Consider the following 27,708-nt stretch of genomic DNA (forward strand, 5'->3'; position numbering starts at 1 on the left):
GATGGTGGCGGTGGTGCTATATTAAAGTTAACTAAATAATGAAAGGAAAAGGGCCTTTAATAAGCGCAATGAAACCTCATTAAATGAAATTGTCTTCTCACCCTGTCACGGGGCAGGATCCCAGGTAGAGGGTTTTCAAGTGAGATCTTTGTGAGGACAATAAGAGCCAGTGATTTTCTCTGTTGTTCAGTAAATACGCCTGTTGATGACTCCACATAATTATGTTGCGCTGCAATGTTTGTTTATTTAATACTATTGGTTTCACGGCATGTTTTGTGACAGGGTGAGTGGACTATTTCATTTAATCATAAATGTATGGTTCAGGGTCCATGATGTACCAGGTACGTCCTAAGCTAACGCTAAAGCACGGGTGCACAACTCCAATCCTCAAGGGTCATTTTTAAGGATATCCCTGCTTCAGCAGAGGTGGTCCAATCAAAATAACTGAGCCACTGATTGAGCCACCAGTGCTAAAGCAGGGATAGCCTTAAAACCTGGCCTGTTAGTGGCCCTTCAGGACTGGAGTTGTGCACTCCTGCTCTAAAGCAGGGGTGTGCAAAGTTTCTGCGCTGCGCCCCCCTACCTACCAGCCCCAGCGCACGCGACCCACCTTTCCTGTGAACTGGCGTCAAATTCATGTGACGTCACCCCGCAGAGTCATTTGACGCGTGTTACCATGGGGACGCGTCATATCACTTTACCCTGCTGCGTCATTTGATGCCGCATTGCCATAGCGAAGCATCCAGAAACCGTCTGAATCCTGGAAAGTTGAGGTGGCAGAGGCCTTGTGTGGTCCCCCGCCATTTAATTGAAATGCCTCAGGGCAGAGCGCGGGACCTCTGCAACAGCTGAGCCCCCCCAAAAAAATTCTGCGACCCCCAGTTTGCTCATCCCTACACTAAAGGTTTAAAGGAGCTTAGTGAATCCTGGCATTGAACCACTGGGAATGGACATTCGTTCTGCTGCTCCTCTTTCCCTGGCAGTTGCACCTCTCCTGTTTATTTCCCACCTACCTCTCTTCAGGCTGTGAATTTTGCAGAGGTTTTCCCACTCTATACAGGACACTTTCTTCTTGTGTTCTGTGACCACCTTCTGCAGAGCTCTGTTCAACTCCTGCTGCTGCACCAACAGACCTTGCTCCTGGGGGGAAATACATTAACCACTGTCTCGTTACTAAAGACGTGCACATTTTTCACTCTTTTTAGTGCGCGAGATAGTTTGCTTCGATTCAAAAGTTCGCAGCAAGTTCGCTTAATGCTAAAAGTTAATGGCCATGGCATTTTTGCTTTATTTGTTTACCTTAGCTTTCGAAAATCGCTCAAGCTTAAAAATAAACCATTAAAAAAAGTTGCAGGGGGGCGCATGCGCGAAGCCAGGGTGAATGGAAGCATAGATCTCTAGCTCCCTTCACACCGGCATGAATTCAGAATAAAAGCGGCACTAAAAATCAATACAACACCCTCCCTTAGGCAGATAAACCCGTTGGAACACCGAGGGATGCCAACCAGGGCGAAGTCCAAACAAAAGGACCCCTCGGTCAAGGCATATTTCAACAAAAGCACCCCGGCGGCAACAGGAGGCTCCGTCTCACCTACACCCACCATGCAATCGGAGAGTGAGAGACTGGCCCCGCAAGCGGACGACCAGGAACTGGTCAGAAGAAAAGATCTCCGCGAATTCTGCGAGGAAATTAAGCATTTCTTCCGCAGGGAACTGTGGGACCTAAGAAAGGACCTGGATGGGGTGGGCGAGCGGACCGGGGCCCTGGAAACAAAAATGGATGCTAACACGAGGGCCCTACAACAAACAAATAAAACAGTCTCCCAACTGGAGGAAAAGGTCCGCGAGATTGCTGATAAACAAGAATAGAACCGGGACCGCAGGAACAATATACGCATAAGAGGGGTCCCAGAAACCATCAATGACCCCGAGGACTTTGTGCAAAGGTGGCTGGAGCACCTGCTCCCTGATAAGTCTGAGCAGGACCTGCACCTGGACCGGTGCCATAGGGCGCTTCGCTCAAAGCCTCAAGCAGGAGACCCCCCACGAGATATCATAGTGCGTTTCCACTATTACCGAATAAAAGACTCCATCTGCCAGATTGCAAGAGAGGCGAGATCCATGGAGTTTGAGGGGTTCAAACTCCAGATTTATCAGGATCTCTCGCCCGCCACCCTCGCCAGACGCAGAAATCTGGGTCCAATCACAAAGATTTTACAAGAAAAGGGAGTTAAATACCGATGGCTATTTCCGTTTGCCCTCCTTGTAATAAAAAATGGGGTCGCAAACACTCTGATGAAGACAGAAGATGGCGACGCTTTCCTGAACAGGCTGGGTCTGCTGCAGAGAACCCCTAGCCCCGGTCCCTCCCAACCTCCTCACCTTAATCCGGAGCCTGATCCAGCGCTGGAGACGTCCTGGAGCAGAGTGGGGACCTCCGTAGCTGCTGCCCAGTGAAAAGCCGAGTTCCTCTGCAGCAGCCAAGTCCAATTAAGCAATTAAAGGAGACATTCCCCATTTCCCCTCCTCAGAACGCATGGCTGCCAGCAGAAGTTTTTTTGCATCACCCCGCCCCCCCCCCCCCCCTGGTGGTCACCTACAGGTACTGCAGGCCACAATAGAAGAAGGCAGCCATCTCCGGAGATGTGTGGCGGGAATCCAGGCTGTGGGCGCGAATGCAGTGGAGGCGGCGCCACAGCTAGGAGGACGGCGACGCGTCATGATAATGACGTATTGCGGGCGCCTATCGTCTGACCCCGCGACCCCTGCAACAGGAGATCTTCTGATTTCGCACATACTGTGACAGTGCTGATCTGGCTCGACAGGCGGTGGCTTATATCGATCCGGGATCAAGAAGGCACAACCACAGGATCTACAGGGGGAGGGAAGAGGGATGGATTATCCGGAGGGCATTACCGTTCTAGTAACCGGGCCCCTAGGATTTAGATCAGGAGGGGTGGCCAGCTTAATTTGTTGCTCGGCCCCCCGGGGACGCCACAAGCATTAACCAGGCGGGTCACCGATAGTAGACGGACGGAAACTAGTCCTTTAGTCCAGACTTTTAGCCTACGGCCACACTAATATCGGGGCATAATGGGATATCTGGCGGGAGGGGGGATAGAAGGGAATTGCTTACCTTGGCCATCCCCCGTTTTAAAGGTTCAAATTGTCTGTTTAAGGTTGTATAGTTACTATTATAGATGTCTATCATTGTTACACTAAGTTGATTGTTGCCTAGCTTAGGAGATAGCTAAATGTTGTTGTATCTTACGTTTTTTTTTTTTGCCTCCTCAGCAAGCAGCGGGACTGAGAGCTCGGAGATACTCACAATGGGGTCCGGCTCTCGCACACCTTTACCCAGCAGCGGCATAGACCCTGATTCGGTCCTACCCTCACCGGCGGGCCCGGATGAGGTATGGGATGGAGAATGTAGCACGGCAGGGGGAGGTGCGGCAACAGATACGGGAGAAACCACCCGATCAATGGGAGGTCTCCGGGCGTCCAGCCGCAGCTGCTCAGCTAAAGTTAAGTTCATTTAAAGTTACCTGCGTATAACATGGTACACTACACCCACACTGTGCCACTATCTATCTTACACCAAAATTGCCGGTGTGAACTACCCTGGTAATTCGTCGGCACCTCAAGAGGTGGAGTTAAAAAACTAAGGGAGTGAACCCAAAGGGACTGATGCTGCCAAAGTCATGTATATCTTGGTTTGGGAATTAGACCACAATCCACTCGTTTTTTATAGCAAGTCACCATTGGAATCAACTATTGAAAGATACTATGATTAAACTCACCCTGGGTGGGGGGCCCGTTGTGCAGACTGTGACCGGGTGCAGGAGATGAAGCATCCAGGAACACTCCACTCATGAACCTCCTTAGGCCCATGCTGCTGCCCTTACCCAACCCGGTGTCTCGGATATCTTTCTGTGGTCGCCGTGAGCTTATCCACGATATGCTGCCAGGTATCCAGCTGGAGTGTTGTCGCTGACGTGCTGTTACTCCCTGCGCGTGTAGCCGAGGTGTCCTCCTTCTGATGTGAACACCGTCGCAAGGTACGTGTAGGGTTCAGCTCTCCAACGCGCACACGCTGTTTCCGGCTGAGAGGAGCGCTGGCGCGTCTCTGCGTTCACTGCGCTCCGGCGTGCCCACGAGTGCGGGAAAGGAGTGATGACGTCAGCCCTCCGGGCTTGGAAATCCAACGATGAAATGCTTGCGTGCACCGGCCATGTAATAAGCGATAGCAAGAAAGGTAGAAGGCGGTCACAGCAATAAAGTCTAGTTCAGGAACAGGTAGACTTAAAATCAGCTTTAATAGTACATGCTGTACATCTCAGAAGGGGCACTCTGACGCGTTTCGTCCCTCTCCGGGACTTTATCAAAGAGTATAATACCCTTATCACACAGACTCTTTAAATAGGTGGAGACCCAATCTGATTGGTAGTTCAGATTGCAAGAACTATGAAACTAATATATACTAATATATACGTCCATGTAAGGATATTACACACTGTTTGCAATATAATCCTTACTAATAAGTATTTTAACTTATTAGCGAATGTATTTAGCTATTCTTATTACATATTATATATTGTCTCTTTATCAAAAAATATTGCAACTAAGATTGTAACTTTTGTTACATTATAGTAGAGTATGTATAACTATTTGTCTCCATAACCATATGTGTGCTACAAAAATATTATATACTGGTCCGTGCTTTACATCCAATTGTATATTATTGTTTTTAATTATGTTTGTATGTTATTGTGTATATATATGTTTTAACCATGTATCTCACGCAGACTCAATGAATGGGTTAAACCCAAACACTGTTTCAACATTAACCTAATTGAGTTTCATAGTTCTTGCAATCTGAACTACCAATCAGATTGGGTCTCCACCTATTTAAGGAGTCTGTGTGATAAGGGTATTATACTCTTTGATAAAGTCCCGGAGAGGGACGAAACGCGTCAGAGTGCCCCTTCTGAGATGTACAGCATGTACTATTAAAGCTGATTTTAAGTCTACCTGTTCCTGAACTAGACTTTATTGCTGTCTCATGGAGTTAGTTCATGGGAACCGCTCAACCCTACAGAGGACAGAACTAAGAATGCCTGGTAGCCCATTCCATCGGTGCCAGGCAGCTGTCCAATCCGTAGGGCAGAAGAGCCGGTTCTGGCTCATCCCAGACACGGCTCTTTTCATTTTTCTTTTTGTACGTTTCCACGTTCCCTCCCCACCCCCCCTCCCCAGGTCACTTCCCCTCACCGGGGCGCGGGGCCGCCCCAGTAGAAGGTCACAGAGGACCACTCCATACGAGATCTTCAGTGTTCGCGCAGGTTTCACCCACATAATCAGGATCAAGATACACAAATACAGTATCACAGCAAGGCGCCGCATACACATACCGAAATGTAAATGGCGTTAAATATCTTATCTAATAATGTTAACGGCTTTAACAGCCCCATAAAAAGGAAAGCCGCATTCATAGATTACAAACGAAAACAGGCGGACATTCTCCTCTTCCAGGAGACTCACTTCAACACCAGTAGCTCCCCTAAATATCTAGATAAACATTACACACAATTCTATCTAGCATCTGCGGCAGAGAAAAAGCGAGGGGTAGGGATTCTCTTCCACAATAGCGTTCCCTTTACACTGCAGACACTCAGGAGGGACGGTGAAGGCAGATTCCTGATTGTCGTGGGAACTATTCACGAGCAACCGGTGACTCTGGCTTCGCTGTACGCTCCTTGTGAGCAAAGCCACGATTTTTTCAGAAATTTCTTTCAAAAACTGCACCAGGTAGTCAAAGGCCACATTATCCTAGCGGGTGACTTTAATCTTACGATGAATCCGAAGCTAGATCGGACTGGCACACCTAGGAGTGGTCAGAGGAGGGCTCTAGAAGCTTTAAAGACGGGACTCCAGAAAAATCAGTAAACTGATATCTGGAGGGAGTTGCACCCCACGAGAAAAATTATACCTTCTATTCCCACCCCCACGACGCATATAGCAGAATCGACTATTTCTTCATCTCTAGTAGACTGGTCCCCTTGGTCTCCTATACAGGGATCCATGATATTTCATGGTCTGACCATACACCAATAGAGCTACGGTGCACTCAAATTCGTTCTGATAGACCTGGCGGAAACTGGAAACTTAATGAGTCACTCTTGAAAATTCCAGATATATGTGATGCAGTGAGTGAGGAAATAAACCAATTCTTTAGTATAAATCATGGTTCGGTAAAATCATACTTTACCCTCTGGGAGGCCCATACGGCAACCATAAGGGGCACACTAATTGGCATAGCAGCTCGCAGAAAGAGAGAAACAATAAAGTGGTAGCACTCCAAAGCAAACTACACGCCCTCACGACAAGGCACAAAAAACGAACTGACACTCAGATATTAGCCGAGATAAAGAATACCAAAATTGAACTTAATCTACTGATGGCCTCACAGGCAGACAAATCCTTGAGTTGGTCGAAAAGGAAATACTATGAAAAGGCAAACAGGCCAGATACCATGCTAGCACGCAAATTACAGGCCAAACAATCAAATTATAACATAAAGGCGATCCGCTTAAAAACTGGAGCCTCTACATCCAATCCGAAAAACATAGTGGAAGAATTCAAATCATTTTCTGAAAATCTATATGATGGAGAGAAAGTGGTACATAATGCCAAAACTGCAAGGCCGCAGAAGATTTTCTGGTGAGCGCCAGTCTGACGGGGCTGACAGAGTTGGACAGAGAGGTATTGGAAGCGGAGTTCACATTAGAGGAACTTTCCCAGGTCATCACTGACCTCAAGCCTTCAAAGGCCCCGGGCCCAGATGGCTACACAGGGCTGTATTATAAGAAGTTCATTAAGAACCTGGCCCCATGGCTGCTCCGAATGTTTAACGCTGTTTTGGCGGGAGCCCCGTTCCCAGAGCAGATGCTCCAGGCGTCTATCTCAGTGATTTATAAAGATAGAAAAGATCCGCAAGATTGCAAAAGTTATCGCCCAATCTCCTCATTAATACTGACGTTAAAATATACGCCAAACTAATAGCCAATAGATTGAGCCACATCCTGCCCAGACTTATACATCCAGTTCAAGTCGGCTTTATTAACGGTAGACAAGCAGCGGACAACACCCGATGAATTATTGATCTGCTAGAGATAGCCAATAATAAGAAAATACAAGCTATGATGTTAAGTCTGGATGCAGAAAAAGCTTTTGACAGGATTGACTGGCCTTACCTACAACAGACGCTTGGAGCATTTGGTTCGAGACCCCCTACTTCCCAAATACTGTAGTTAAAAAAAAAACACCTTAGGTGAAACCGAACCTTTAACGGTGATATTAACAAAAAGTACTGTATATTTACAATGTATAATACTGTATATTTTAATATAGAGATCTGGGAATTATAACCTTGGCAGCAATTTGTAGGAAACATTTTCAACTCCTGCACTCTGTAAATGAGCATGCTTACACATAAGCGGTAATTTATTAAAGTCAATGCATAAACCATCAATATATTTATCAAACAAACGGAATTCTACATAAAGCAATAGGATGGTTCCCTTCAATAAATCTCATGCTGTCTTTGCAACGATTTTGCAGCTGGGAGACTTTAGTAAATAGACCCCATAGATTCGAACTTAGCGATTAACTGGAACCATAGTTACAGAGTTACGTAGTAGATGAGGTTGAAAAAAAGACATATCCATCGAGTCCAACTTATGTTAAATTTAGACGACAGATACTTATATTATATTTGTATTTAGAGTATATTGATCGAGTGAAAGGCAAACAAAAAAACTCCAGTGAAACATCACCCAATGAGACCTCATATGTAGAAACATAAATTCCTTCCTGACTCGACATAATGGCAATCAGATTACTCCCTGGATCAACATCCTTCCCATGTTTACTTATTTGGTATATCCCTGTATACCTTTCCTTTCTAAAAAGATGTCCAACCTTTTCTTATAGATATATATTATATCTGCCATCACAGTCTCCATGGGTAATGAATTCTACATGTTATCTGCCCTTATTGTAAAGAACCCTTTACTTTGTTGCTGGTGAAATCTTTTTACCTCCAACCTTAAGGGATAACTTTGTTTCATTTGTACTGCCCTTGAGATGAATAGTTCTTAAAAAGCTCCTTGTATTGACCATAAATATATTTGCATATAGTTATTATGTATATTTGTATATAGTTATCCGTTCTAATATAAACAAATCTAATTTAGCTAGCCTCTCCTCATAAATCAGCTTTCCAATCCCTTTTATTAATCTGATGACGCCTCTCTGTACTTTTGTTCTAGTTCCATAATGTATTTTTTATGAAGTAGTGCCCAAAACGGTACTCCATATTCAAGGTGTGGTCTTACTAATCTAATTTCGTTTCATGGTTTAAAAGACTGTCTGTGCAGCTTCATTGAGGATCACAGGACTATCCAATTGGACATTGATTGATGGTCAGAGTATCACCGTTTTTTGTTTGTTTTTTGGCGCCAGGTTTATTTGTTCTATGTTTCATTTCTGTCTGTACTAGGCAGTAGGTGACCAGCAGCCTAGCCTTTATGTAAGGATTATTCACTTGTCACTATTATTGATAAGCACTAATTAGTTTAGAAGCTTTAGCGCCATTATCACTTAATTTTTTCACTTGTGGTCTTACTAATGCTTACTAATAGAGGGGCATAATTATGTTTACTTCCCTTCCATCCATACCTGTTTAATGCAAGATAAGATCTTATTTGCCTTTGCAGCTAATGCCTAACATTGGGCACTATTGCCAAGCCTGCTGTCTAAAAGCACTCCTAAATCCTTCTCCAGCAAGGATGAACCTAATTTTGCACCATTTAATTTGTGAGTAGCCGGTTTATTTTTGTTTCCCAAATGCATAACCTTACATTGATCTGTATTAAACCTCAGCTACCATTTACCTGCCCAAGTTTCCAGGTTATCCAAGTCCTTGTGGAGAGAAATTACTTCCAGCTCTGATTTTACTACCTTTCACAATTTAGTGTCATCAGCAAAGATGGAGACTTTGCTCTCTATGCCAACCTCAAGTTTATTAATAAACAAGTTAAAAAGCTGGGGTCCCAGTACTAATCCTTGAGGTACTCCACTCACAACTTTAGCCCAAAATGAAAAGGTTCTATTTATGGCAACTTTCTGTCATATCTCCTCATAAAGGCCTCTTTTCTAATGTAAACAAATTTAATTATAGCTGGCCTCTCCTCATAAATCAGGTTATCTATCCCCTTTATTAATTTGGTGGCTCTTCGCTGCACTTTCTCTAGTTTCATAATGTCTTTTCTAAGGCGTGGTGCCCAAAATTGTACTCCATATTCAAAGAGTGGTCTTACTAAAGCTTTATAAAGGGGCATAATTATGTTTACTCCCCTTCCACCCATTGCCCGTTTAATGCAAGATAAGATCTTGTTTGCCTTTGCAGCTACTCCACGACATTTTGCACTATTGATAAGCATGCTGTCTACAAGCCCTCCTAAATTATTCTCCATCAAGGATTCTCATCTACCATTTACATGCCCAAGTTTCCAGGCTATCCAAGTCCTTCTGGAGAGAAATTACTTCCAACTCTGATTTTACTACCTTACACAATTTAGTGTCATCAGCAAAGATGGAGACTTTGCTCTCTATGCCAACCTCAAGTTTATTAATAAACAAGTTAAAAAGCTGGGGTCCCAGTACTAATCCTTGAGGTACTCCACTCACAACTTTAGCCCAAAATGAAAAGGTTCTATTTATGGCAACTTTCTGTCATATCTCCTCATAAAGGCCTCTTTTCTAATGTAAACAAATTTAATTATAGCTGGCCTCTCCTCATAAATCAGGTTATCTATCCCATTTATTAATTTGGTGGCTCTTCTCTGCACTTTCTCTAGTTTCATAATGTCTTTTCTAAGGCGTGGTGCCCAAAATTGTACTCCTTATTTAAGGTGTGGTCTTACTAAAGCTTTATAAAGGGGCATAATTATGTTTACTTCCACTCATTGCCCGTTTAATGCAAGATAAGATCTTATTTGCCTTTGCAGCTACTCCATGACATTGGGCACTATTGCTAAGCCTGCTGTCTACAAGGACTCCTAAATCCTTCGCCATCAAGGATTCTTCTAATTTATCCCCATTTAATATGTAAATTGCCTGTTTATTCTTGTTTCCCAAATGCATAACCTTACATTTAACTGTATTAAACCTCATCTACCATTTACTGTACGTGCCCAAGTTTCCAGTTTATCCAAGTCGTTCTGGAGAGAAATTACTTCCTGCTCTGATTTTACTACCTTACACAATTTAGTGGCATCAGCAAAGATGGAGATTTTGCTCTCTATGCCAACCGCAAGGTCATTAATAAACAAGTTAAAAATCAGTAGTCCCAGTACCGATCCCTGATGTACTCCCCTCACAACTTTAGCCCCAAATGAAAATGTTCCATTTATGGCATCTCTCTGTTGTCTATCTTTCAACCAGTATTGAATCCAGGTGTAAATATTTTTACCGGGTCCAATTTGCTTTATTTTGTATACTAAACTCTTGTGTGGAACCGTATCAAAAGCCTTTGCAAAATCTAAGTAGACCACATCAACTGCATTACCCTGCTCTAAATTCCTACTTACCTCCTCAAAGAAACAAATAAGGTTAGTTTGGCATTATCTATCCTTCATAAATCCATGCTGACTATTACTAATGATTTTGTTTACCATTAGGTATTCCTGAATATTATCCCAGTCTAAACCTTGAAGTAGCTTCCCCACTATTGATGTCAGTCTTATAGGTCTGTAATTCCTCGTTTGTGATCTAGCTCCCTTTGAATATAAGCACCGTGTCTGCTTTACGCCAATCTTTTGGTACCAATAATATTTTGACGGTGAAGACGCTTCACGATTGTTAAAAGTCTCCAGTTATAGCCAAGTTATTTATATTACAGCACGGACATTTACAAGTTAAGTCCCTGAAAATGAACGGCTGTTTTAAACCGGTCAGCAAAGTTTTGATTCTTACTAAACTATCAAGACATTTATAAAAATATAAAAACATTGAGACATATCTTAGTGGTACGAACACTGCCTTTGAAGTGGGTCCACCTGGTTCAGATCCCAGAATTTGCTCTTTGCGACTTTGGGCAAATCGCTTAATCTTTCTTGTACCTCAGGCACCACTATCAGAGTGTAAGCTCTTCATTGAAGGGAACCTTGCCTGCAAAAATCTGTGTACAGCCCTGTGTACACTGTCAGCACCATAAAAAAGATATTTTAGTTAGGGCTTCTCTTTATCTTAAAAAAATCTTAATCCCCAGGTTGACATTAGCTCTTTTGTGATGCTCAGTACCAGCAGTTTTCATATCACCTCCTTGAACTTGTCCTTCAACTCTGCTTTGTTCTTGATTCTCTCTTTCTGTTGCTGAGATTTCAGGCGCAGAGCGTCCTGACGCAGACGGTTTGTGTGTTCCTCTTCCCTCCTCCCCCTTGCCTGCTCCATCTGCCGTTCCTGGGTTTCAATCTCGCGGCCATAATACTCCTTCTTCCCCTGCACGTGCACAAACATCACTATTACTGTTTTGTAAGCCCATTCAACTGTAAACGGGTTGCAATAATCAGAAGAAATGTCCCGATCAATCAGATATCTCCCTGGATGAATACTCTGCCCGGGTTTCTCTCTGGATCAGTACGGAATTATATTCTGATAAATCAGGTTTATACCAAGACTAATGCTCTTTCATAAACATATCTGTGCACAAACTACATCTCAGGAGAATTGACCATGATGGGCCATTAATAAAAATGGTATGACAGCCCTCAATAAATCTATGTACACAAGCAATATGCATTTTAGACCTCCACACTGTATTATGCTGGAGATCTGCAGTCGTGTCCAGCCTTCTTACTATAATTTCCTGTTCAATGTGACGGAACATGAGCTCCCTCTGATGCTGCATTCTCTGCTCCAGCTGGCTCTGGGATTTCTTCTCTTCCCTCTGCAACAATCTCAGCTCTTGCAACTCCTGACGCCTGCACAAGAAGTTAGAAGTCAGTTAGGGACATGGAAGTTATGCTGCTTTTACATATATAAGAAGCCTGAAAGGAGAAGCGTAACTGGTTAATCATGTTTTCAGCACCTATTTGTTATTTTCTACTGCATTATTGTGCATTTTTAGATCGTACTTATTCACTTAACTTCACTATTCTAATAGAAATGTAGCTCACCATATGAAGTTTTGGGCTACAGAGAAAAATGTTCCTTTGGGTGAAGTCAACTTTTAAACATGTAGAGCCCGCCAAATCCTCATAAAGACTGGAAAATCAGAGACTTGGTTCTTTGAAATAACTTTCTGTGTTAGCACTGTATGTATATGCAAGATACACATTACAAAATAATTCATCTGAATGGTACATTTTGTCCTGTTCTAGAAAATGTACTGTAACCCTCTGGATTTGTGCATCAGTGTATAACAAAAAAATTGACAAAAATAAAAAGTTATTTAAATTTGAAAAAGAGTCGTCATGGTGAACACTCAACGGTCCCTATCTAATAACTCCAAAAAAGCAGCTACGGCTTAGACAAAAATAAAAATAATGTTGTTCTTCCCACAACGAATGTTAAACTTTTTTTTTTTTTCGTAGAATGCAATGGAAATTAGGTATGCACGATATTCTGGCCAAATAAAACAGACAATTAGCAAATACGGCAAAGGTTCAAACCAGTGAAAAAGCCTGTGATTTTGGAGGAAAAGGCTCAAGGCTGACATAAAATCTCACATGCTCACTCACATTCATCCATCCCTTTCTATACCATTCATCTCTTCTACATGTTTTCTCTCTCACATTCATGTGTTTGAATAGGGCCCTTAATATGCTGCGATGGAGAAGATGTTAGTCCCACTCATTTGAATGAAGCTAAACTCATCTCCACCAGGATCACAGTATCCTTAATACACTGCATTATTGCCCGTCCAAATCAACCAGTAACCCCCTGCACTAATCAGCTAAGATATCACTTTACCCAAAACAGGAAGCAGCTGGGAGTTCCATATACACATTGCAGAATAGGGGAACCCTTATTATCGCAGGCTCCTTATGGCTTTCTTACCTCACAGAGCGCTCCTTGTGGTCTCTGCCATTGGGCTCGTTTGGACGTTTGCAAGAAGACACGCTCACCTCCTTCCCATCAACCATGAACCTCCGGGTGACTCGCACAGTTTTCACGGTCACTTGGGACAAACCCTCTGTCTGATCCATAAGGACATCCCCTCCCTGTGTCAGACAGACGTCAGTCTCCTCCTGCACCCCCTGTTCAATATAGTTACATAGCAATATAGTTGATCAGTTGAAAAAAACACATGTCCATAGAATTCAACCTTTGCTACAGGCTAGCTGTGTGATATATGTGTCTTATATTGTTCTTATAGTTCTATCAATCCAGAGGAAGCAAACAAAACACTGACGTGAAACATTTGCCAATTATGGGGGAGATTTACAAAGCGCTGGTGCGTGGGTGCCACTCCCTGATCGACTTGCATGACCGTTAACGTTGGATTGGGGTGCCATACCAGCATATTGGCACTTAGTGATTCTCTCCCTATGTCTTTGTAATGGAAATCAGATTTCTCCCTGGGTCACCACCCTTCCTATGTTTAATTTATTTGGTATATTCCTGCATAGCTGCAATTAGATATATCAAATTTTGCATCCTTGTGTCATTCCACCTTCATTCTGCATTAAATAATCCGCCAAGTTTAGGGTGATGTAACTTTATGGCTTCTAAAAATGTGCACTGGATGTAGGAAACTGTTTCTTAAACTTAACACAACTGAGCCCCAAGAAATGAAGCGGTGCATCAGGACTTTATCTGTGATGATACAGAGTCCCCTTAGATGCCTAGAGGGCCCTCACCTGCACAGCGTGCCCTGAATTTGATGCTGTATCTCCAGCATGCTCCTCTGTTCCATCTCCTCTCTCCTTAGCTGCAACCGCTCTCTGCAGAATAGCTCCCCCATTGGGTTCAATTGAATCTATAGCCCATGAGCATCGGGCAAAGTTCAATCTGTGCTTGTATCCATCAGTTCTGTGATTAGGTATCTGTGTAACCCCTTCTCCCCTGTCTCCAGTGGTCTCCACTTTTTCGCCTGTGGACCCTGACTCCACACTATGAGTTATCCTGACTGTTTGCATCTCGTCTTTGGTAGATAAATGTGTCCTTCGATCTAGCTTCTGCACTCGTCTCCCAGCCTCTGGTACTTCTGCCTTTTCCTGTGTTATCATGGTTCTCTTACTCCTGGCAGCAGGCACCGTCCACCTCCTAGATAATCCATGGGAGGAAACGCATAGCCTTTCGCTGCTTTTCCACCTTGACTCCCGTAGCATTGGTGCACCAAAGTTAAATGGCTCCAGGGTTTCACGCCCAAAGCTGGGTGCATTTGTATGGCTTTCAGGTCTGACGTTGTCACTTGTACTTGCTTGGGAGTCACTTCCACTCTCTTGGGGTAACTCCTGAATCTGGGAGTCACAGATTCCTGCATCTTCATCTATTGGACAAGGTGTGTCTGACTCCCTGACCATCACAGTGCCCTCACATTCTCTGTCACATACAACATTAGCTCCCTTTTCCCCCTTTCCTCCTGCTGCCCCAAGGATAAGACCCTGGCACACAGGCGATTCAGAATTTTTCAGCTTAGCAGGGAAGTACTGGACAGCTCCATTGTCTGCCCCATTCTTATCCTCTCTGCCTTCTGCTACACACAGCTCCCTGTCAACCTTCCACCACACTGACACTCTTGCTTCCCTCGAGACCGTAGGGACAGAGCGCCTGTGCATCTGTTTCAGGAAGCTGGATACCCTCCGTGCTCTCAGCGGTGCATCCTGTTCTGAAGACTTCACATATTCCACTTGGCCTGACCCCTGTAGACCACAGCTGCCTACCCCAGGAAAACCATTCTCTATATCTGCTTTAATACAGGTTACATTTGCAGTGGATTTAGTTTCTGCCAACCTGATCTTTTCTATAGGGCAGTTATGAGAAAGATTCTTCTGCGGAATAAATTGAAAAAGTGTAAATAAAATTAGATATGCTTGGTAAAATGGATTATTTATAACTTGCATTGACATGTTTCTTGATGTCAGAGGGCCACAAATCAGAAAAAAGCATTAGAAAGCTTTGTGATGAAATGTTATTAGTTCATGCTGACATTCTTCTACTCAAAGATCCAACCCATATGAAGCCAGAGCTATCTGTCCTACTCCCCCCCCCCCCACACACACACACACACACTGCTGATCATCATGTATAGAACAAGAGGAAGTATGCATTTGATGTGCTTTTGGTGCAGAGGATCCTTTGTGTAAAATAACTAGCCATATTTTATTTAACCATCAAATATAAATGTACAAAACAATTTATGGAGAAATTACAGGTTATTTCATAATGATAATGTTATAAAATGTGCAATAAAATATCTGTTGCATAGATATTAATATTTTTATATTGCTGTAAAAAGAGAGTGTGCAGCCACCTCCAGGAGGTAAGAATGTATCTATGAGAGGGGACTGTCTTATGAGATAATAAGGTTTATTCCTTACCACAGAATCTCGATCCTTCAGCTTCTCCTCTTCTTCCTCTTCTGTCACTTCCGCCAAGACCTCAGCCACCAGCTCCCTCAGGGGACGATTGTCCCTAACCCCAGACAGAAACGGATGCTGGGGTGAAAGGGGCAGAAAATATAATCATCCCTTTTTTTTGTGCAACCCCCAAACCAACAGACCTTGTGGGGAATCTGTCCAAAGGCTTTTAACCTGTACAGTGCCTGAGGGCCATGCAACGCATTGAAGGCTTCACATAGGACTGTAAGTACACTGGCGACACACTTTATTCGAGCTTGGCTAGTCCCACGAATTCGGGTATACCCGGGTGTATTGAGGTTTGTGACTGTTTTCTGCCCGAGTACATTGAGTTATTTTCCAAGCAGGGATTGAAGCATTTTAATCCCGCTGGCTGCAATACTGCACAGTACATATATATATACTGCATTACAATTCATGAATTTATGCCATCTGGTAGACACGCGAAGCATTGCAGCCTATTAAATCCTAATCATTATCATTTAACAGATCAGCCGCCCGTCAGCCAGGCATGAACCCAGGCTGGGAAGGCAAATGCAACGGGGCTTGTCAGAGGTGAGGAGCGGCGCATTCCAGGTATTTGCCAGGTACATACCGGGTATTTGCTCGAATAAAGTGTGTCGGTGCAGTAGGGTGACCAGATTTTCAAGATGAAAAACCGGGACACTTAAGTTTTTTTTTTATAAAACAATGTACATCACGTCACACACCCCGTTGCCATGACAACGAGACACTCTAACGTCAGGCGGTGACATGTTGCCATGACAATGAGGCATCACGTGATGCCTCATCACCATAATGCGTCCCGTTGTCATGTCAACTTGATGCCGCGTGACGTCACCGAGCGGCTCGTTGTTATGGCAATAGGCATTACGTGACGTCGCGCAGCCATGTTGACGGAATTTGGAGGGGAGGATACAGCCAAAGGCAAGATAAATAAATATATAATAAAAAGATCTAAAAAATGTTATCTCCGGGTTAGCCTTCAATAAAAGTTGGCAACCTGTGTGTTTCTGTATACAGAGGTGGGCCCTGCAGTGTGTGTGTGTAGAGGTGGGGGCTGCAGTGTGTGTTTGTGTGTATAGAGGATAGAGGATTTCACTATCAGAAAAAAATAAAACAAACCACTTTGCAGCCTGAAATCTGAAATGTAATTTCTCATCTCTACTGTACTTAATAAAAAATTCATACATTAATTAAAATTATATAAATAATGAAGACATTAAAACTAAATAAATAATTAATTAAAATTAAATCAAAATGAAGGCATTAATTAAAATTAAGACATTTTAAAAATTTGACATTACTCATTCCTGACCTGACCTTGTGGCTTGTGTATATAATATTACAATTTGTAAAATAAATAGGGGAAATAGGGTTGTGTGTTATAAATATATGTTGTTACTTACAGTACTTATTAGCTCTGCTAGGTGGTGGATTAAGAAGATAGACTAAGCCAGTAATTCCCAACCTATGTTTTGTTTGTAGGAACCCTTGAAGTATTTGGATAAATCTCGGGGAACCCCTATCTGGCTGATACACATTAGGCCGCGCTAATAGTGCTGGCGAAGTTGTGTCAAAACAAATGTATTTACGCCGTCGCGTGCCATTATAGTAGGAGCGACAGGACGGCGTAACGGCTTGAACGCAATCGCTGGAAGTCACTTCAATTTGATTTTTCCAGCGACCGCAGAATGACGTCAGCTTTGCCGGCACTATAAGTGCGGCCTTAGGCTGCGCTTATAGTGCCGGCGATGCGACATCGCGGCAAAACAAATGTATTGCCGCTGTCGCGTGCGCTTATAGTAAGCGCGGAGCGACGGGAGCGGCACGAATTTCTGAAGCCGGTCAAATTTGATTTTTCAGAGGCCACATGTGACAGCCTCTGAACCAATCAAAGACCTGGTCGCCTGCGACGTTGCCGGAAAGCGAATTACAACTTTCGCTAGCGGCGACGGGTGACGTCATCTGTCGCGTCACTGTCGCGCGCACTATAAGGGCGGATTTAGGTTAATTTCACACCTCACGAGCCCCCTTTATTTTCCACCCTCTACCCATGAATTTCTCTCTCCCCTCCGTCTCACTCACTCTTCCCCCCTCCCGCCTCACATGTATTTATCTCCCCTGTCTTACTCCCTCTTTTCCTCACTCACTCCCCCTCTCTCCTCTCACTCGCCCCTACCTTCCATCAATTACCCCACTCTGCTCACTCAATCCCCCCACAAAATACATACCAAAAAACCCCACCCCGAAATACATAATAAAAATACCCGCCCCCGCCAATACATTTTTAAAAGACCCCCACCGACCCAATACATTTTTAAAAGACTCCCACCCCATAAATATTTTTACAAATTGTGCCGCACAGGTCTCTCCCCCCCCCCCCTGCATCTCCCATCTCTCTCCCCCTGCATCTCCCATCTCTCTCCCCCTGCATCTCCCATCTCTCTCCCCCCTGCATCTCCCATCTCTCTCCCCCCCTGCATCTCCCATCTATCTCCCCCCCTGCATCTCCTATCTCTCCCCCCACCTGCATCTCCCATCTCTCTCCCCCCTGCATCTCTCATCTCTCTCCCCCTGCATCTCCCATCTCTCTCCCCCCTGCATCTCCCATCTCTCTCCCCCCTGCATCTTCCATCTCTCTCCCCCACCCCTGCATCTTCCATCTCTCTCCCCCACCCTTGCATCTTTCATCTCCCCCCCTATCCTACCTCAGACTGCTGCAGATTCGGCGGAGGCAGCTGATTCGGCGGAGGCGGTATGCGCTCACTAGCAGCACTGCTAGCGAGCGGCTGTGAGCGGACTCTGGGGGGGGAGGAGCGGGCTCTGGGGGGGGAGCGAGCCGGGGTGCCAGGGGGAGAGCGAGCCGGGGTGCCAGGGAGAGAGCGAGTCGGGGTGCCAGGTGGAGGGAGAGCAGAGATGCCGGGGGGAGGGAGAGCCGGGGACCGGTGCCGGAGGGAGAGCCGGGGAGCCAGAGGGAGGACCGGGGAGCCAGAGGGAGGGCCGGAGAGCCAGGGGGAGAACCGTGGAGCCAAAGGGAGAACCGGGGAACCAAAGGGAGAACCGGGGAGTCGGAGGGAGGGCCGGAGTGCCGGGGAAAAGAAGGCAAGGGAGAGCGGGAGGCCACGTGGCCGCCCCTGCGACTGCTTTTTTGACAAAGCCCCGCCCCGACATACCATCCAATCCCCTGCAGCCCGGCATGTTTAACTAAAGAAGTCCAATCCCCGGGCATTCTCAAAATACTTACCCGCTGCTGCCGCTGCATCCTCCTCGCCGCCGACTCGTGCAGCGCCGCCAACACAGAAAACGGGACCAGGGAGAAAATCCGGGACATTACCGGGACAGACCAGCAACCGGGACAGGGGAGAAAAAACCGGGACTGTCCCGACAAAACCGGGACATCTAGTCACCCTAGCTGTAAGTTTTTACAGCAGCCTGGGTCTGCTTTACGTGCCACTAACATCTTTCTGTGTTCCCACTGCTCGGGCTCAACCCCAGTGTCAGATTTCCCATTACTCCCAGGCCTAAAGCGGCAAAATTTTGGGGCGGCAAAAATTTTCACTCATATAATTTTGCTGCGCTCTCGGGCCTATCGGCCCTACTGAGAAGGTACCCGCCTGTGTCAGCCGCTTTCTTTCTGCCGCCCTCCTGCTCCTTTTCAATCCCAGCGTCAAATGATGCTGCAGACGTCCCCAATGTCACATCACACGGCGTCTCGTAGTCATGGCAACGTGACAGCGCAACGTCAAATGACGTCATGATGTCGCTTTTCCATGGGAACGCGCCACCATGCAATTGTCACATTGGTGATGTCCACGGCATCATTTGACGCTGGGTTTCCAAAGGAGCAGGATGGCGGAAGAAAGGAGGCGGCCGACCTAGGGGTGGCGGATTTTGAAATCTGCTTCTGTCCACCCCCCACCCCTCATTTACTGACCTGGAGAAGCTGGCTGGCTGTAGATCGATCCTGTGGGCTCCTCTGCAGACATCTCTCCAGGAAATCGTTAAAGTCCTGAGACCTGGGAGGATTCAGAAGAAACAGAAACCCCCCTAAAAAATGAACACACGGCCTTGTGAAATAATGGCTTTTTATCATAAGCTTTTACATCTAGGCCATCCCACCAAACCCCCCAAAAAACAGAACGCATGGTTTGGATAAAGAACAGCCACAGCTTCATTATGTAATGCACTAAATACCATTGCTAGCTACCAAAGGTAAACAAGCAACATAAACAGCAACATAAACCCAGTACCAGTCACAGGCCTATAGACATTGTGGGTGTGTACATCCCCTCCAACCAAGAGGTTAGCCTCATATATGGGGGGCATTACTGATTCACAATGGGGGGTCACTTAACGCTGCAAAACCAAGGTAAAGTTAGGGCAAAAATATTGCACCACATTTATTAAAGCAGAAAACCCCATTTTCTGTTTCCTTAATAAAATTGGTGCAGTTTATTTTGCCTCAGCTGGAAGACCTTCCTAAGTGACCACCATACTGTCTCAGATGGGTTGTAAGATGTCTTCCAGTGTGGAAAGGTGCTTTATGGTAGAAGACTGCTAAGTAAATATGACCCATAGGGCCAGATCCACGGAGGTCCATTAACGCAGGGCTCATAGCGTCCCGTTACCAGAATCATTACCGGATGTTATTTTTCCTGAGGTTAATACAAATCAACAAAGCTAATTAAGGCAAAAACAACAGCCGCTGTATATGTGATTAGTGTAACCCGCCCACCCCCTCTGGAATTACTTTGTGTAGTTAGCGGGTTATGGCTCCTAAAGGGTTAACTGCATGGGTTTTGCAAGATACTGCGCCCATTCACATATTATGGTGCAAAGTAACTCAGCAGAGGCCTAGCCACGCCCATCTTCTGGAAGGTGCTTAATTTGTCACCTGAGGCAAATTACCAAGCAATATTCAAATCCCCTCCCCCTGTATCCAGGGAGATGGTGAGCTTACAGAGAGGTATAAATAGGGCCGCAGAAGCTTCTAGACCCTAGGTTCCTGGAGGACAAGAGGAGAGGAGCCTCACTGTACATATTATCTGTCCTTTGAATGTATAACTGTGTTTAGAATGAATGGTCACCTCTTATTATTTTTTGTTAAGGAAAGTGTCCCCTTCTGAAGACAGGGCCACAAATGCCCAACAAAGAGGATGTGCATGATACCCATGCCAGGGGATTCATCGAGAAGGACCTCAGAGTATCATATAGGGTCATATAGGCCCAAATAGCACACTGGCAAGCCAAAGTAGGGACTAGGAGGGACCTGTACAGAATGACAGGATTTGGGGTCCTCGATAGAAGGTGCACTCCTGCATAGAGTCCTGGTAGGCTGCTAGCAAACCTCATATCCACTTGCAAGGGATTGCCATTTATCCACCTGAAATGCATGGAAAGATGACAAGCAATGTGCCTCCCTGAAGTGCTGTCTGAGCTTCCAGGGAAGAATTATGAATGCCAATGTAGCAGGGTTCCCCTGGTGCCCCCGTACCTCCGCTCTGTGGCGGGGACCCCCGCGGTATGTCAGGCAGCTGCAGGGGCGAGCGTGTCGCCGGGGCCTCACGGTGACGTCTGAGGCAGGGCGCCGCCATCTTTGTTATGTTCGCGCATGCGCGGAGGCTGGCACATGCGCAGCAGAGTTGCGGCGGCCATTATTAAGAGGGAGGTTTGGCAGAGATGGTGCTCTGTAGCGCAGGGGTTCCCCAAGGTCGCGCATGTGCAGTTAGCAGCGGCGGCCATTACAGACTTGCGCATGCGCAGTGCAGCTCGCGCACGTGGCCATAATGTAAAAGAGGTCACTAAGGGACTACAATACCCAGAAGCCTCTGGGGACTGCCCTTTCACTCCTATCACCTGCTGCATTGCAGCCAATAGGGCTCACAGATTCCCTGCAGCAGGGAATGGATACATTGTTGCGCTGAGTGAGAATGTCAGTTGGTGCTAGGATAAGGTAGGGGGAGGTAGTGTGTATAGGGAGCAAGTGCTCCTACACTAGGCTACCCCTAGGCCCCAGCTAGGCCCAACTCACCTTTCAGTTTGTGCTGCAGTAGGGAATGCCCCTTAGGTAGGGACCCTGCCCTTAGCAGTGTGTATGATCAGGGACACAGCTGCAGTGCTGCGTGCTCTGACAAGAAGGATCAGTGTTGAAGGGAATCATTCTCTGCAGTAGCAGAGACAGAGACTGTTTGAGCAGTGAGGTCATCGGAGGGAGACCATACACCAGGAGGAGGACGCCATCACTGAGGCTTCGGCGATGGACACAGACGGGTCCTTTTCAGTTTTGCAGTACCCGGGTGCAGGAACACTGGGCAGGTACCATCCAAATCACCAAGTGCACCACCTATACACTTCATCTTAGTGGGAAGCGCTGTTCCACACTTGGGTGGGGTTTCGGGACTATTGGTGAATTTTGGGGAAATTAGGTGTGGGGTAGAAAGCCCTGTGAGGTGACCGGGTAGTTGTGCCTATTAGTGTTATAAAGTGACACCTTGCTGATGTGATGGTTATATTGTTATGCATATTCAGTAAACTGTTATATATATACTCCGGTGTATTGGTTACTGTATGTGTGTCCTGTGTCAGGGTCATTCTACCCTTAGAATCCTACACAGGGGGGGGGGGGGGCAAACTGTGTTACACCTACAATAATAAATAAAGAACTATTTGTCTAAATAAAGTTTCTGGTGCCTTTCGTTTCATCAACGCTTACTACACCAGCTTGCACGGATGCCAGCACCCTGAGAAAGGTACCCCAACCATACTGAGCGCTTATGCCTAAATAACACTACCTCAACGTAACACTCCTTTGGGGAAGGCAAGGAGAGGTTATTGCATAGGCTTGCCACCATGTTAAGTTTTCCCACACAAAAAGTCCCAGCACACACTGTCTAACGAAGAATGGTACTAAGGAATGGACCCTTTCTCTCTCTGAAATCAGCTCTCCTCCTTAAGTGGTGTGCTCACTTTTGTTCTGAGTTCTTCATTAGACATTGGGGCAGTAGGGATAAAGGGAAGTACCTCATGGTCATTCCAGACCTGAGGGAACGGGCTTGAGAAAGGGGTATCCCCCTGAAACGTTACGTTGCCCCCCTTGTGAACCTACCCCTGGTGTATTTATTTGTTTCTGTTTCCCCCCACCACCCTGTCCCTTTTCCTATTGTATTTACCCCATTATCATTGTTGTTGCATTATGTTACTACTGCGTTGCATCACTCTCTGCATTATCTTTTGTTCACATTAAATATCTTTCAGTGACATAATCCATAGTACCATTCTTCGTTAGACAGTGTGTGCTGGGACTTTTTGTGTGGTAGTATTGGTTAGGGGGTTTGGGTACCCCAAGTCCCGTTGGCACCCTGCAATTTCATTTATATATTCTAGAGAGTGCGGTCTACTCTATATATATTGTACTTCATGTTAAGTTTTCTTACCGGACGAAAAGAGGCCTTAACCTAATGTTATTGAGCTTTGAAGATACATGAAAACATTTAATGAGGCATTAAGATAGGAAAGCACATTCTTCAGTCAGTAACCAACTTCTGTGGATCTGGGCCATTGTGTCTTATGGCTTAGTACTGCTTAGTAAATATGGCACGCTGTGTTTGTATATATGGGTGGAAGTCGTTGACTCACCATGTCTGGGGATCCCTCAGGCGCGGGGGCTGGGACTTTATGATCCTCAGCAGAACACGAGTGGGGTTCAGCTCATGATTTGGGGGATCCCTCTCAGCCAGCTCAATCAGAGTGATCCCCAGAGACCACATGTCAGCCTTGTAGTCATAAGGGGTGTCCTTACAAGTCTCACACATCACAACCTCCGGAGCCATCCTGCAGGGACACGGAGAGGTCTGTAACACTAAAGGGTTGTATTTACTAAAGTCTCCCGGCTGCAAAACTGGAGCATTGAAAGCAACTGGAGATTTCCCTTTGATAAATCTGATGCTGTTTTATGCACTGGTTTTTCTCCCATTTTGCATCCAGGAGACTTTAGTAAATAATGCCCCCTGTAAACCTGGGTTGTGGGTGTCGTATGATGGGGATGCAGGACTCACCAGTAAGGGGTCCCGATGAAGGAGCTCCGACGTTGCAGTGTCTGGGAGTTCACCGCAGAGACTCCGAAATCGGCTGCCAAAAAAACCATCGAAGACACCAGGGTCACCCCAGCAACAACCTACTTACCCTCTCGGTTCTACAAACCCAACGCAGTTTCAGTAGTTGAAGTAGCTTAACCCCTTTGGCACAAGAGAGCCAATGCGTTTCAGCTCTGTCACCAAAGTGAGTAAAAAGCAGCGGGACTGCACTTAGATTCATAAAATTTGCAAAAGGTTTTACTGATATTTCTGCCCCAAACACAAAACGTGAGAGAAATTGCCTTAAAAATTAACTCCATTTTCTATAGTAAGGAAAGTAAAAACCAAGTTTGCTAGTAAAAAGAGTATTTGTTCTCTGGGATTATAAATAAAAGAGTAGTCAAACATTGTGACGTCAAACTTTCCACTGACTTCCCGAGTCTCTGTAGATACTACTTGGATTAAAAGCTCCCATTTTATTTTGCCCTACAAAGCGTTAAAAGGTGCACATACTAAGGGGTCTGCTCCCAGTTGCTAAACAATGACAAAACCCTAGTTTAGCAACTAGTTTACAATGACGAGAGGGAGAGAGAAAGAGAGAATGTCAATCTTATTGTAAATGTGAATGCAGAGTTTCCAAGCCTGGGAACATGAATAAAGGTTGAAGTTGTACTATAAAAACTCCTGGTGCCCATCGTTTCCATTGCCCAGCCAACAACATCCAACACCCTGAGACAAGGTAAATTGTTGTTGATGTTCAATACACAACTACACCGATCTAACCTCCCTAGGGAGCCGGTCAGCGAGAGTTACAGGGGGAAGGCATATCATTAGCACTAACGGCCGGATACATTTAACCATATGTTTTTTCAATCAGTAACACTGGATTAACATTCAGTTATTCTTTTTAGTGGTTAGACGTTATGATTAACGGTAGGTTAGTTTAACATTAGATCAAATCTAGAGTGACCAGATTTGTCCCGGCAAAAACCAGGACAAATGTCATGCATGAGCGCTTACCAGCCGCGCATGCGCTATCGGCACTTCCCGGCTGCTCGTGCGCATGTGCAATCAGTACTTGCTGACTGCGCATGCGTGAATGCCGTTTGCTGGTTACGCATGCGCGATCGGGGCTTGCTGATTGCGCATGTGCAAGAACAGCCGGCAAGTGCCAATCGTGCAGGCGCGGTTGGCAAGAGCTCTTCGTACATGCAGTCGGTGCTCACCAGGGGGATCCTAAAACCAGTGCAGAGCCCCAAAAAGTTGGGACACCGCTCGAAAAACCAGGACTGTCGCAGCCACACTGGGACATCTGGTCACCCTAGTTAAATCGCCTAATGGAGCTTAATACATCTGGGTCCAAGAGAGCAGTAATTGAGGCCCCCTCATTACACAAGAGGTGTCAGTTTGACCATACTCACCCAGTCTGATGTCGCCCTGCTGGGTAAGCAGGATATTACCGGCCTTTAAGTCCCTGTGGATGATTTTGTGATCGTGCAGGTACTGGAGGGCGAGGAGCGTCTGCAAGCAAACCACACGAATCTGGGGTTCTGTCAGACCACGTCCCAACTCTGTGTAAGAGACAGTACACTGACCAAGAGCCTCCCATATATACACAGTCACTATCACACATACACACTGACTATCACCCATACACAGTGACTCTCACACATACATAGTCACTCTTACACATACACAGTAACTCTCACACATATACAGTGTCTATCATACATATACACTGACTATCACACATACACACTGACTCACACACTGTAAGGATTCTGCCGAATCCGTGCCGGGTTTACTGCAGTTTGGGTTTTCCAGCTTGCCTGCCCTTTCTCCTCTGTCCGGCCATTTTCGTTACTGGCAGCCTGCTACTTAAGGCTGCAGTTCCCAGTGGGAGTCGCAGAACAAAGTCCTGTTTGCTGCGGCTCCGATTCATCTTCGTTGTCACGGATTACCCTTTCGCCTATTTGGAATCCCTGTTGCTGAACCCGGACTGTGGCTCCGACCTCTCTGCCTTCCACCTGCCCTAACCTTTTACCTGTCGCCTGGACTCTGCACTACTGCCACCAGCCTTGACCTCTACTGACTACGGATTCTCTAACAGGGCTCTGTCCCTGGGCTCTGGTTGGTTATTCTGCATTCCTAAATCAGCCCTGCGGGTCTACTTCTTGAATCGAGACGAGCACCGTCACATTTTGCTCAGCCAAACATGGACCCTGCTGAGGTACTGTAGTGCCAGCTGTATTTCTCCAAGGGGAACTACTCAGAGATCATGAGACACACCTCGCCCTGCAAAACCAACAGCTGGCACTCATTTTAAGCAGATTTCAGGACATTTTTACCCAGCTGGACACTCCAGGTGGGTTCTACCCCTGCACTGCCCTTACCAGAATCCTCTCTGGCGCCAGCTCTGTCACCCCTTCGCCCAGGGAACCACAGATCCAGACCCTATTCCTTGTAGAGGTTTTCTGAACCAGTGCTCAATTCAGTTCGAACTACAGTCCTCCATGTTCGGCACTCACTGATCCAGGGTAGCCTACGGTTTTTTCCCTAGTAACGAATGGGTTTCCCCTCTCTGGGAGAGAGAATCGCCACTGATAAATGACTCCATTGTCCATATCCAGACATTTAAAAGAGTCTTCAATGCCCCTGGTCACGTGCCCTCAGCTTCTGCTTCATTCCTTCAAATCCGACAAGGGACACGTACCGCAGGCCAGTATGCCATTGAGTTCCGAACCCTTGCTGCGGAGACGGGCTGGAATAATGAAGCTCTGGTGGCAGCATTTTGGCAGGGGCTTTCTGAGCATTTAAAGGATGAACTGACTTGCCGGGACATTCCCAAAATCTGGAGGAACTAATTGGCCTCTGTATCAGAATGGACCTCCGGATACGAGAACGGCAGACCGAGCGAGACCACTCTCCAAAACCCCAACAATTCGAGTAGCTCCTCATTTCAACACTCCTCTTACCGCATTTCGTCCAGATGAGGAACCGATGCAATTACCTGAGCAGGAGAGAACTAGGAGACGAACCATGGGGCTGTGCCTGTACTGTGGGCTCAAAGGTCATTGTGTCCAAAACTGTCCTAAATCAGTAAAACCCCAATGCCCAGTGAAGATGGAGGAATATTCTCTGGACATTTCTTCTATTCTTCCTACACCACAACCTTCACGGCTCCTCCTGCTGGTTTCACTCTCCTGGGAACCAGCCTCCATCTTCACTCAGGCTTTTGAGGATTTGGGAGCCGCAGGAAATTTCATTGATCATGCATTTATAGAAATTCACTCCATTTCTCTCTGCACTGAGATTCCACTAGTGGTAGTTGCCATTGGTGGAAGACCCTTGATACCTGGGACCATCACCCACGAGACTAATCCGTTGCTGGTTTTGGTTGGGGCACTTCACAAAGAAACACTTTCTTTTTATGTCATTTGCTCTCCCTCAACTCCCATGGTCCTAGGCCTTCCCTGGTTGTGGCATCACAACCCCAAAATCGACTGGACAAGCAGTCAAGTGACAGCTTGGGGACAATATTGCCATGGATCTTGTCTTCCGGTGTCTCACACCATCTCCGAGGTTCGGCTACCCATGGAAACTTCCTCATCATGCCTTCCAGTTTTCTACCAGGACTTTGCTGATGTATTCGACAAAAAATAGGCAGATGAGTTACCACCACACCGACCTTATGATTGTGCCATCGATCTGCTCCCAGGGGCCATCCCTTCTCGAGGTCGCACTTACCCCCTTTCAGAACAAGAAACCAGGACAATGCGGGAATACAATTCAGAGAACCTCCAGCAAGGGTTTATTTGCAAATCAAGTTCCCCCGCTGGTGCAGGTTTCTTCTTTGTTTCCAAAATGGACGCTTCTCTCAGGCCATGTATTGATTATAGAGGCCTAAATAAAATCACTGTAAAAAAATCGGTATCACCTACCCCTCATCTCTGAACTTTTCGACCACATACGCAAGGCTACGATCT

At 45.8% G+C, this 27,708-nt stretch overlaps 1 protein-coding gene across 1 annotated transcript in view; it reads right to left on the reverse strand.

Moving 5' to 3' along the window:
* LOC142495842 (serine/threonine-protein kinase 10-like) overlaps positions 1 to 27,708 on the reverse strand; it is an 84,175-nt gene that overhangs the window by 17,707 nt on the left and 38,760 nt on the right. Inside the window, exons 4-13 of the mRNA XM_075601874.1 lie at positions 25,144 to 25,293; positions 23,705 to 23,777; positions 23,286 to 23,480; positions 19,585 to 19,666; positions 15,609 to 15,725; positions 13,926 to 15,059; positions 13,123 to 13,322; positions 11,921 to 12,044; positions 11,383 to 11,562; positions 1,014 to 1,140 (exon numbers count right to left, since the gene is read on the reverse strand). Coding sequence (XP_075457989.1) covers positions 1,014 to 1,140; positions 11,383 to 11,562; positions 11,921 to 12,044; positions 13,123 to 13,322; positions 13,926 to 15,059; positions 15,609 to 15,725; positions 19,585 to 19,666; positions 23,286 to 23,480; positions 23,705 to 23,777; positions 25,144 to 25,293 — 2,382 coding nt within the window. The remainder of the gene's footprint in view (positions 1 to 1,013; positions 1,141 to 11,382; positions 11,563 to 11,920; positions 12,045 to 13,122; positions 13,323 to 13,925; positions 15,060 to 15,608; positions 15,726 to 19,584; positions 19,667 to 23,285; positions 23,481 to 23,704; positions 23,778 to 25,143; positions 25,294 to 27,708) is intronic.

Source organism: Ascaphus truei, chromosome 5, assembly GCF_040206685.1.
Source record: "Ascaphus truei isolate aAscTru1 chromosome 5, aAscTru1.hap1, whole genome shotgun sequence".
In the NCBI taxonomy this organism is placed as follows: domain Eukaryota; kingdom Metazoa; phylum Chordata; class Amphibia; order Anura; family Ascaphidae; genus Ascaphus; species Ascaphus truei.